The following is a 12,605-nucleotide window of genomic DNA, read 5'->3' on the forward strand; positions in this document are numbered from 1 at the left end:
TCCATACACAGGTATGGAGAAGCATGCCTGTGATCCCAGCAGGAGGATCAACAGCTTGAGACAATAACAAACTATAAATACAGTAACATTCTATATGAAGAAAATCAGCAACAAAATACACACGAAGACAGACAGACACATACATGATTAGCAGAACCAAATAAAGAGTTCTGAATTCTGTGAGCAAAGGGATGTTCATGACTTGAGTGTCCACTTCCCTCTCTGAAATTCACCTCTGAAAATCATTTCTGTGTTTGATGCAATGCAAAGCCCGCCCATGTCTAGCAGATACACGGCTGGTGAGCTGCACAATGGTCCATAATATTTTAAATAAAAACTATAAAACCAAAAGTGAAACTACAATATGATCAAGTTAAATTATAAATAAGTCAACATATATAAAAACAGAAAAAATTATAAGAATTCTTTTTAATGTACCTTAATTAAAGCAGAAAAATGAAAAAAATACACAGAATACATATAGTAACCAAAGAAAAAATAAACACCAACAGAATACTAGTCACCAAAAAAAAAAAAAAAAAAAAACACAGCATAAAATAACCACAGAGTAAGAAAACATAAACAACCAATAACAGAAACTCAAAATAAGCAAATGGGCACTGAAATTTAAAAAATAAATAAATAAAAGGCGAAGATGGGAGGCTTTTAGCTTGGCATTTAAAAAACTTGCTGCAGAAGCACAAGGGCCTGAGTTTGGATCCCCAAAACCTACATGCATATCGAAGCCTTTCCGTAGTTCCAGCTTCAGAGGGGAAGAAGCTCACTAGAGGGAGCTTGCTACTGAGACTAGCCAGAACGGACTAGCTTGAACTAGTCTGGCTAGTCTGGCTAGTCTGGACTAGCCAGGACTAGCTTGACCCTGCCTCAACTAATAGTGTGCAAAAATGCTGGTGGATGATTCCTAACATCAACTGTAGGCCTCCTTGAGTGCATATGTTCATGGGCACGAGAACACACACACGCAAGCACACACATGCACACACCATACACATATGAGAAGCAGAAGTAGGGGAAGGAAAACCTGTAATTCCAACAGTTTGAAGGGTATCATGGGAGCATGAACACGGCCTGTACCCTGTCTAAAACCACAAATGATACACCAACTTAGTCACGCATTCTACCAACAGAAACAATAAAAGAAAATCTACAGGTAAAAATAAAAGTGCAAGAATGATGATAGAAAAGGAAGGTAATTCACACCTTTCTCACCTCATCAGTCACTAGACACCCACAGTCATCACACAGACCAAACACTAATGCTCCAGACGACTGCAACCAATAGAACAACCTAGTGGGCAAGTCTCAACGAAAGACTATCTAAACTCATACCAGCACCGCCGGGCAGTGGTGGTGCACCCTTTAATCCCAGGACTCTGGAAGCAGAGGCAACTAGATATTCATGAGATCAAGGCCAGCTTGGTCTACAAAGCAAGTTCCAGGACAGGCTCCAAAGGAACACAGAGAAACTCTGACTCAAAAAAACAAAACAAAACAAAACCAAAAAAAAAAAAAAAAAAGAAGAAGAAGAAGAAAAGAAAAAGAAACAAAACAAAAACATCATACCAGTAAAATGATTAATATCCAGTGATATATGGCTATATAATTTGTACCAGGAAGAATTTTGAAGCCTAAATGGCTTAGGTATCTGGTCCAAGTTCGGCTCTCTATCAAGTTGCTCAACTTGCCTTCTTCCCCTGTTACTAGAAATTACAGATGATTTTAATCAAATAGAGACTAAATAATAACACTGAAATCATGAAAGCTGCCAAACCTATTAAAAAGTTCTTGATTTTTTCTTAATTTTATCTTTGCTCTGTCCACACCCACTATCGAATCCAGAGCCTCTTAGGATGAAAGGGGATGCTCCTTATGTAGCCTATACTGCCTTTAACATTCGGGGCCCTGCCTCAGCCTCCCAAGTGCTGGGTACCCATGTATCTAAAAAAAAAACATCAATGAATACAGTTTCTATGCATCTCTGCTAAGATTTTAATAGCTTCTGATACTAACTAGTATATTGTGAAATCTTTTCCATTGTACTCACTAATATTTACTTATGTAAATGTTACTAATTTCAAGTAAAAACAATGATCAACTATTAATGTGAAGAATGGAGGCTGGGCGGTGGTGGCGCACGCCTTTAATCCCAGCACTCAGGAGGCAGAACCAAGCAGATCTCTGTGAGTTAGAGGCCAACCTGGTCTACAAGAGCTAGTTCCAGGACAGGCTTCAAAACTACAGAGAAACCCTGTCTCGAAAAACAAAACAAAACAAAACAAAAAAAATAGCTCAGGGTAAGAGAAGTTTCAGATCTCCAAGAAACCATACACGTAACAGACACCCGCAGCACTTCCTGTGGTTCTGGGGTTTGAATTAAGTCCCGACGCTTCCACAGCAGAAGCTTCTTCTGCTCATAGAGCCACTTGCCTGCCTCGTGCATTTGCTCTTGGAAGCAGATTTAAACCTTGTACCTAAGACTCCATCAGGATATTTTCTCATTCTAAAAATTCAGATTTCTCTCCTATAAAAGCAAAGTGATGCACAGACTAAATTCCCAAGATTCTTTTTTCTCTAAGAGACTGTGCTTAATATGTCAGTATTCACTAGATTTCAGGTAGCTTAATCTACATTTAAATATCTTCCAGAAATTTTAAAGAAGGAAAATGGATCTAATAAATCCATTTTTAATTCTGTTGTGAAAAGTCAAGACTTTGCATCGAAACAATGTAAAATTAGAGGATGGGATTATTATTCTAGAATAATACTCAAGGGCTCTGGCTTAAATTTAATGGTCACATGCTTACCAAGCAACATATGCAACAAGCCAGGTCTGACGCTCAGCAATGAATATGAAGAGACAAACACTGCCCCTATACTTGACTTTCCTGTATTCCCATAGATACTGCCTGTGCTCCTCCATTTTCTTATGCAAATTCCATTCATATTTCATCACACTGAAAACTCATGGTTAGGTCGGTAGGTTGGGAAATATTCAATGTGAAATCTTAACTGTTGCATTAGAAAGAAATTCAAACTTTTTTCAATGACTTGAAATTACAAAATTGGTAGAATTCTGCATGGCAAGGAGGCACATTACAATTTAAAAATAAATAATGAAAAATACTTACCGCTTATTGCAATGAAGATCATAAATGGGTGTTTTGAACTGAATGGACTTCACCATTTCCCCAGTACGAAGTGAATACAGGTCCACACAGCAGTACGGTGGTGTTGTACTAAAAGACAAACATTACTTTGAGAAAGGATACAAGACAGCACACCAAACATTTTCTTAGCACATAGCATTAAGAAATTCATTCAAGTCGGGCAGTGATGGCAATTGCCTTTAATCCCAGCACTGGGAGGCAGAGGAGTCTCAGTGAGTAGGATGGAGGGCAGCCTGGTCTACAGAACGAGTTTCAGGAAAAGCTCCAAAGTTTCGCAGAGAAACCCTGTCTTGAGAGAAGAAGAAGGAGAAGGAGGAGGAGGGGGAGTAGGGGGAGGAGGGGGAGGAGGAGGAGGAGGGAGGGGAGGAGAAGGAGGAGAGGAGGAGGAGGAGGGGGAGGGGGAGGGGAGAAGAGGGAAGAGAAGGAGGAGGGGAAGGGGGAGGGGAGGAGGAGGGGAGGGGGAGGGGGAAGGGAGGGTAAAGAGGGAGGGGGAGAGAAAAAAAGACATTCAAAATTTACCACACAAAATAAAAATAATCCACCCAAGGTTACTCATTTTTTTAAATATAGGATTAGGCCCGGACAGATGGCGCACTCCTTTAATCCTGGCACTCAAGAGGTAGAGGTGGGCAGATCTCTGTGAGTTCAAGGCCAGGGAATAGGGTAGAATCAATAGTAAGGAGAAGATTGTGATTTTGTGAACAGATTAGTAACATGTTCTTTGTAAGAAATATTTCTTTAATCTGATTAAAGGACTGAAATGAGGGCCTGAAGAGATGGCTCAGCAGTTAAGAACATCAACTGCCCTTTCAGAGGTCCTGAGTTCAATTCCCAGCACCCACATGGCAGCTCACAACTGTCTGAAACTCCAGAATCCAACACCCTCACACAGACATACCAACAGGCAGAACACCAAAAAAGAAAAATAAATACATTTTTAAAAAAGATTAAAGTGACTTCCAAATAAACAAATAAAATTAGTAGATAATGCATATAAATGTCAGATATACTGTTAATGTGATGGTAACATTAAGCAGAAAGTGAAAACTTCAGTTTTCCAAGGCAGGCTAGGTCTATGCATAAATGAAAACAGTTATGGGAAAGAAAGCTTCCATTATTTAAAACCTGGTTGTGTGCATATAAAGCTCAACAGTGTGAAGAGGAAACACATATAATGTCCCTGGGCAATAGATACTGCTGTGGCTGATACAAGAATTATTAAGGTCACTAGACACAGGGATACATATATTTATCATCAGACCTTTGTATATGAAGGAAAATGAAAAAATAAGATCAAACACACACACAGAAGTCTTCAAAGATTCATTTCACAATGCAATAATAATAATAATAATAGATGAAACCTGCCCAGCAGAAGTCAGGTGTGGCAGTGCACACCTGTAGCCCAAGCTCACTTTTTTTTAATGTTTATTCATTTATTATGCATACAATATCTGCCTACATGTGTGCCTGCAGGCCAGAGAGGGCACCAGATCTCACTACAGATGGTTGTGAGCCAACATGTGGTTGCTGGGAATTGAACTCAGGACCATTGGAAGAGCAGGTAATGCTCTTAACCACTGAGTCATCTCTCCAGCCCCAAGCTCACTCTTAACATATATAAGGAATTCCAGGCCAGCCGTATCAAAAATAAAAAGACGCTTAATGCACATGAACATATAATTTTTGGCCAGTTTATTGTTATCGAAAGTATAATGCAATTAAATTTTGATAGTCTTTACTGTATTTTAAAATTAACTGGAAAAGTGCCATATGTCTAAAAAGGTACCAGCCAGCTATTCTGTCTACACTGTCTGCAGCCTGTTCTGAAGCAGGGAAAACTGGGAAATACCTGCATCCCAAGTTGTCCTCTCACCTTCACAAGCATTCCACAGCATCCATCACCCCAACACAAACATTCAGAGTAAAGCACAGGCCTGGCAACAAAGGGCGCCTGAGCTCAGTCCCTGGGATTCAGAAAGTGAAAGAAGAAAACCACCTCTCAAGTTGGCTCTGACTTCCACCTACATATACCCTATGCCCCAAGAAACCCAAATACTAATTATGCACACACAAATACACAGATATAATTAAAATTTTAAAACAAACATGCTAGTTTTTAAAGTTAAAAAAAAAGTAAAGATCTCACAACGTAATGGCCCCCTCTCTGTGTAAAAATCAACTGCAGAGCAAGGGCCGGGGACTGCACCACCAGGACGTGGCGCACAGAGCGGACTGGGCACACCGAGTACTGGGGATGGCTGTCCTATCATGACACTGTGTACTACTCTGCTGTACACAGAGCAACTGAAGATGGGAGAAAATTTTCTAAAGTTTTGAAATTTAATCTCTAAAGTTAACAAATGCAAATATTACACCGGAAATATATCTGACCTACTGCTGATCAGAGGACAATTTAGCAGCCAATGAAATTTAACAGAAGGGGACAGAGTGTCATTTCCAGTGACGTGCTCCTGGCAGCGTCAGCACTTCCAAAATCCTCACACAGGAGGGAAATGCCATGAAGACTCTTCAGTGTGAACTGAACTAACAGGTCAGCACTATAAACAATATACAGATTGAGGAAAACACCCAACCATTACTCCAAAGTAGTAGTCCTTTAAAATAAGAGTTTTCACTGATTCACACATTTATAATGTGACCATGTGCTTGCTGGGCATGCTCAGCAGTCTCTCCTTTGAAAAGCCTCCTCTATCTGTGTAGAACACACGAAGACAGTCTTGATTTTGCTCTTAAGCAGCAAAGAGAAAGCTTCCCATACACCACAGGGTCTGCATGTCCCACAAGCGCCAAACTGCAAGCCAAGCTTTGCTTTGTACTGCGCTCCACAGAACACAATGCCATAAGAAAGTCATACAGTTGTTTGGGTTCTCCAAAGCTCAGACAGACTGGCATACAGACTTATGCATTTGCCACTCAAACAGAGCTGTGACCTCACATCAAGATGAACCTGATTCTTTAAAACAAAAAATTCCTACTAGAAATTTTGAAACCCAAGGATTTAACTGAGTTCACTGCGAGTGAAAGACTGACGCAGAAAAAAGAAAAAGGATCAAGAGTAGACGAGGTAAGAAAACTCGGATTACGGCCGAAGCAACGGCGTCCCTTTTACACACCTGCATCAAAATAAACAGTAAGTGAAGCTTGTCATTTCTGTCTTCAATACAGAAATGAGTGTAATTCAGCTCAACTGACCTAGCACTCAAATAAGTGAGGTATTTTATAATAAGTTACAAAGCAAGTGTGTTGAAAACTTTTATCTAAAAAATCTGTTAGCTGTACACCTGACTCATATCCACAAAGGAAGTTATTAATATTTTATGGGGAAATTCCTAATTTTCATGTATTACAATAGCCGAAGGAATGGAATTTATATAGTCAGCTCACGTCAGTGAGAAATGTTGATTACAACTATTTAAAGATCAAGGCTTTTTTTCCCCTTTTAATGAAAAAGCTTTCTTTAAAAGCAATTCTAAACCACAAAATAACATGGATTCTGGGATGAGAGAACATGGAAATTTAATGAACACAGAAGATAGGCACGACCAGGAAACCACCATTATCATTTAGATGAATCTATAGTCAAAAATTACACTAGTCAAGCAAAAAGAACCCAAATCTCTTTAAACTCTGAATAAGCAAATATAAACTAGGCCTAATTCTCAAATCCAGAACCAATTACAAAACCCTATCAGCTCACTCCCCTTCACATACTCACTATATCTAGGCATTTCCACTACAACCTCTGTGTGCTGGCTAATTTTATGTCAATTTAGAGTCATCTGAGAGGCGGGACCACCAACTGAGAAAATGCCTCTTCAAGCCTGGGCTGTAGGCAAGCCTTCACAGCATTTTCTAAATCAATGATTGACGGAGAAGGGCCCAGCCCACTGTAGGTGCCGTCACCCCTGGGTTGGTAGCCCTCCATTCTAGGAGAGCAGATTGAGCAAGCCATGAGGAGTAGGGCAGCAAGCAGCAATCCTCCATAGCTTCTACAACAGTTCCTGTCTCTAGGTTCCTTCCTTACTCAGTGACTACCATGGAGAAGTGTAAGCCAAATCAACCCTTTTCACCCCAGGTTGCTTTAGATCACGGTGTTGACCTAAGACAGAAATTGTTGCCAGGATAGTGGGGCATTGCTATAACAGACCGGACCATGTGTTTTGGGGAGGATTGTGGATGGGCTTTGACACTGAATGAATTAACTCAGTGGGCTGCTCTGTAGGAGCTCAGAGAATGAGTGTGTTGAGAGTGGATGATCGAGGTCTGACTTGGGAAGTTTCAGAGGCAAGCAAAGACTCCAGTGGACCATTTGTGCGCAGAATCTCTGGCTCTGGTCAGGTCAGGCTGAACAAGCAGCTGTGATTAATAGGAGACCAGAGTCCCTAAAGTCAAACTATGCTTTACTGGGATAGTGGGTGCAGGTGGGGTGGAGCAGAGACCAGCGGTGACTGAAAAGCAGCCAGCATCACTGCAGTGAGTCGGCGCGCTGAGCGGCTGAGGCTTGGCCCTGTGTGGGAGGACTGGAGTCCCTGAACAAAGTCCAGGAAAGGCAACTGATGAAGGCAAAGCAGGGTTACAGCGGGAGCTCCTAGCACTTTAGAGATGACAGTCCAGTGAGCATCATGCCTGAGACTAGAAGGCAAGCTGTGTGCTGCAGAAGACGTATCCAGAGACATGGCCCAGCCCTTTTGGAGGACTCTAGACCGTAACTTCCATGAAATGAGACACTGAGTGACTTACACTGTTCCGTTTTGGTTTTGCTTTGTTCAGATTGTGACTGTACCCAGGTTCCTCCCTCTTGAAGGAAGAAAGTGTAGGGATTATTTTTTGTTGTTATTTTATAGGAGCTCACAGTTGAGAGACTGAACATTTGAACTATTTGAACTGGTAGAGACCATGGGAGTTTTAAGTTTGTAATATGCTTTATATTTGTGATATTAATCTGACATCTTGAGAGTGAACTAAAAAAGAAAAGGTTATGTCTTAAAAAGTGTTGTGTTTCAAATTGACAAGGTATCAATTGTCTTGTCTTTTTTTCTCTGCATTTGACAAAACAAGATTTCTCTGTGTTGCCCTGGCTGTCTAGGAACTTGACCTGTAGATGAGACTGGACTGAAACCCACAGAGATTTGCCTGCCTCTGCCTCCCCAGCAGCGATAAAAGGCGTGTGCCACCATTGCAGCTTCAACTGTGATGTTTTCATCACAGCAGTAGAAATCCTGAGATCATTAGAGAGCTGTCCCTGTCCCTGGTCCCTGCAAGCGGCAACACTCAGGACAGCAGCCCTGCACCTCGCATGGCAGCCAGCCCGGAAGATGTGAGAAAGAGAGAGAGATCCCATTACTCATCTGTCATATGGTGGCATGGTGGGGAGAACTCCCCCTCCCGCACCCCAGGCACCCATCACTGCACGAGGTAGCACTTGGAGAGAGGCACCCACACCATGCCTGGGAAACACAACAGAGCTGGCCCTAAAGCTGGATGTATGGGAGAACTGGGAGAATGGAACCTGCGGACACAGAAGCAGGAGAACCAGCCCTGCCCCTTTCTCATCACTGCAAGGGATGAAGGAGCCAGGGCAGTGCAAGAGAGCTGACCTTGGTGTGAGGGCCAGGAGCACAGACCCAAAACCAGGGTTATGAGTTGGCCCACCCCAACATCCACCTCATCTAGGATCTGCCGAAGCATGTGAATGGACCAGACCTGCAGCTGCAGCAGGGTTTCCACACCACAGGGCAACAACACTTGTATTCCCAGAAATTGGGAGGTTAAAATGGGAGGATGACCTGGGATTCGGTGTCAGCCTAGGCAAGACTGTGAGCTCCAGATCAGCTAGACTTAAGTGAGATCCTACCTCAAAATAACTATATATGAATAAATACAGAAAATAGTTTAATATTTAATATCAATTAATTATATATTAATTTTCAATATTTTAAATTAATTCACCAAAGAACCTGTCTCAAAACAATAAAATAACACAATGTTACTCTCACTGGATTGGGCAAAATATTAAAGTGAAAATAAGACTGAGTAAGAGAAACAGTCTATGAGTGGTGTCAAATGGCATCCACATGATTCTGTAAAGAGTGCCTGGTTCTAATTCATGGCAATATACCACTTATGTACATATACCACCTGTGTGTGTGCACGTGCATACACTTGCCTGCGGAAAGCAAAGGTCGATGTTGGCCAGCTACCTCGCCCATCTTTCCCATTATTTCTTGGAAAAGACCTTTCAGCAAACCTACAGCTCATCAATTTGACCAGCCAACACGGTCAGTGAGGATCAAGGGCATGCCTGCCTCTGCATCTCACCCACAACACTTCACCCACCTGTTTCATGGGTGCCATGGGCCCAAACTCAAGTCTTCAGTTTGTGTACCAAGCCATCTCCACAGCCCTGTTGTAGGGAAACTGTGGGGCCTGCTTGGAATCAAGTCACGAGCGGGTATGCCTTTGAAGGTTATTCCTCACACAGATTCTGGCCTGTGGCCGTGGCTTCCTGGTGGTCGGCTGCCACGTGAAGACCCACAGAATCCCATCACAGACACTCCCGCCACACCAGATGCACCATTACACCAGGCATCCCCTGCCAGAGGGGCTGAAATCCATCAGATGACATGAGCCTTTAAGCAGCTGCCAACAGGTGGGAACTGGAAATGGTGTTCTGCCTTTGGGAACGAGGCTGGCAGCTACTCAAAAAGTAAAACAGTACTACCTGTGACCCAGAGCCGGTACACGCCCAAGAGAAGTGGAAGCATATGTCTGTGCAAGAGCTGGTACATCAAAGCTCACAACAGAACTGTGTAATAACCGGAAGTGGAGTCACACATATGCCGCCCACAATACAGATAAACAGTGGAATAAGCATAGGAAAAGACTATCCTGCTATGCAGAACTGACATGTTCTGCCATGTGGAGGAACCTCAAAAACACATGCTAAGTAGAAGAAGCTGAGACACAAAGTCTCATCATATAGAAATCCATTTGTCTAAGATTTCCTGAACTGGTAAATCTATAGAGACAAAACACAGATTTCTGACTGCCGTGGCTAGAGAGAGGAGGAAACAGGGAGTGACAGTTTTCCTTCGGTGTGAGGAAAATGGGCTAGAACCAGATAACAGGTTATTTTTCTGCAACGTTCCCAACAAACTACAATTTAGCAGGCGATGGTATGTTTTATGAATTCACTTCAATTTTAGCAAAGCAGGCAATATGCATGCCCAATAGGTTAATAAAAAGTAAATAAGGCACGGAACTAATAAAAGCAGCAGAGACAGGGGGTGGGGACATAATGGCAAGTGGTTTGATACTATGAGGACACAGACAACCTAAATGCAGCCAGACCAAACAACAGAGCTGTAGGACATGTGAGGTAAAAGCTGGAACGTGAGAAAAGCATTAACATACCAATCAAAAGAAGATAGAAAAAGAAGGCGCAGGAGTATGGAGGAAATGGAAGGCAGCAGAAGGATTCATAAAAGGCCATATGGAAACCTTAAAATTTAAAGGGTGGAACATGGTAGGTAGCATATACCTTTAATCCCAGCACTTGGGAGTCAGGTAGACAGATCTGTAAGAGTTTAAGTGGGATCAAGAGCAATATATATATGAATGAATAATGAATGAATGAATGAATGAATGAATGAAAGAGAAAGGTTAGAATATATGTGATATAAAAGGACCAGAGAGCTAAGAGTGAGAAGAGTGATCCACAAGAAGTGGAACCCTGCCCGCATGAGTGGACAATATTGCTCCAATAAAACAAGGGTTATTAAATGGATATCACAAGACCTGTCATGGAAACCTCCCCAAGCAGGGAAGAACAATGGGCTCCTGTCATCGCTCATGGTTACCCACAATAAATGGATGTTAAGTGACCTTAATACCAAAGACACCTGGAGGCAGAGTTTTCCTGGGCCACAACTACCCTTGAATAACCACTCAGAGACTGAATATTAACTGTAAACGCTCAGCTGATAGCTTTGGCTAATTATTAACTAGCTCTGCCTATTTAAATTAACCCATATTTCTTATCTAAGTTCTACCCAATGATGCATGACTTGTTACATCCTGCTTCCTCTGCATATGCTGGCATCTCTCTGACTCTACCCTTCCACTTTACAGATTTCTACTATTTTGGCTGTCCTGTCTATATTTCCTGTCTGGCAACTGGACAATCAACAAATCCAACTGACAAATCTTCACAGCAAGAGAATTATTCCAAAGCATTTCCTCTTTATTGTATAATTAAAAAGGAAAGTTTCAACTTAAAAAAACTATGGTTACTAAGGAAGAATTACATTTACAATATCCTGTTCATTATATTTGACAAAATATTTTATTATTTATCTTATGTTTGTGAGTCTAAAGTTTTATACTTAATTTACCTTTAATCATAACTAAAAAAAACGTTACATATGATTAGTTTTGAACTCCATTATAGACCTAAGAAGGATATAATATTACCTGAGTAAACAGGAAGTGCAGAAGAACAACTTTTAAAACTAAGAAATGACAGAAATAGCTAGCTGCCTGGATAGTCACCAAATGTTCCTCTGTAAATTTGGGGCATCCATCTTTGGCCTGCAGTTCTACAATATTTGACAGACTTTTCTGTGAAGTAGGATATTTGAAGTACTTCCCCACCTTGTCTTGACAAAGTTTGGCAAGACTTTGCGTCCTGCTTGTCCAACTTGGACAGCATACCATCAGCAGTCAAGGCAATGGCAGTTTCTTGACCCGTGGCTAACTTCTGCCACAAAGAAAGTAATCTCCACATGGTGTTTCCTCAATGCCCACCATCTTCTCTGAAGTAGATTGGTGCTGCCAGGAGCAGACATGTCTCATCATGAAAAGTTATCAAAGCAGTTAAGTGGCATGTTCTGTAGAGCTCCGAGGTATTTGAAGACTGACTATCTATCTATCTACCTACCTACCTATGTTTATGACCCCGAAAATATACCTAAGATAACTATAAGTTTGACTATTACAGATAACTATTAATCTATATTTTTAATTATACATTACACTTTTAAATGAGCTACATAAGCACAATACCCCAAAAAAGAGTAGAAACATGTATAAAGTATAACAGAAATAAGTTTAAATTTGTATCAATAAACTAAAATACATACCAATGTAAACTATTTGGGATTAACAGCTGCCTTTATGGATTAAAGTAGATTTAAAAACCTGCCCTTTTTGTCCTATAGGAAGAGATCTTTGAAAATAATTCCTTTGTTTAGTCTTTAACTTTACTATGACCAGTAGCAATTTGCAACCAACCCTCCTTAAATGATGAAAAACATTCATAGCCAATCTTTTGGAAATGTGAATGTCGCTCTCGAGACTACTTTCTGCTGTTTGTGGACACTTATCTTAGGGGAA

At 41.2% G+C, this 12,605-nt stretch overlaps 1 protein-coding gene across 14 annotated transcripts in view; it reads right to left on the reverse strand.

Moving 5' to 3' along the window:
- The window catches only part of Bcas3 (BCAS3 microtubule associated cell migration factor), a 479,995-nt gene that overhangs the window by 374,878 nt on the left and 92,512 nt on the right, over nt 1–12,605 (reverse strand). For all 14 annotated transcript variants that reach the window (XM_087910149.1, XM_087910146.1, XM_087910147.1 and 11 more), the window contains exon 8: nt 3,150–3,257. In XM_087910149.1, coding sequence (XP_087766275.1) covers nt 3,150–3,257 — 108 coding nt within the window. The remainder of the gene's footprint in view (nt 1–3,149; nt 3,258–12,605) is intronic.

This window comes from Myodes glareolus, chromosome 9 (assembly GCF_982192425.1).
Source record: "Myodes glareolus chromosome 9, mMyoGla1.1, whole genome shotgun sequence".
In the NCBI taxonomy this organism is placed as follows: Eukaryota; Metazoa; Chordata; class Mammalia; order Rodentia; family Cricetidae; genus Myodes; species Myodes glareolus.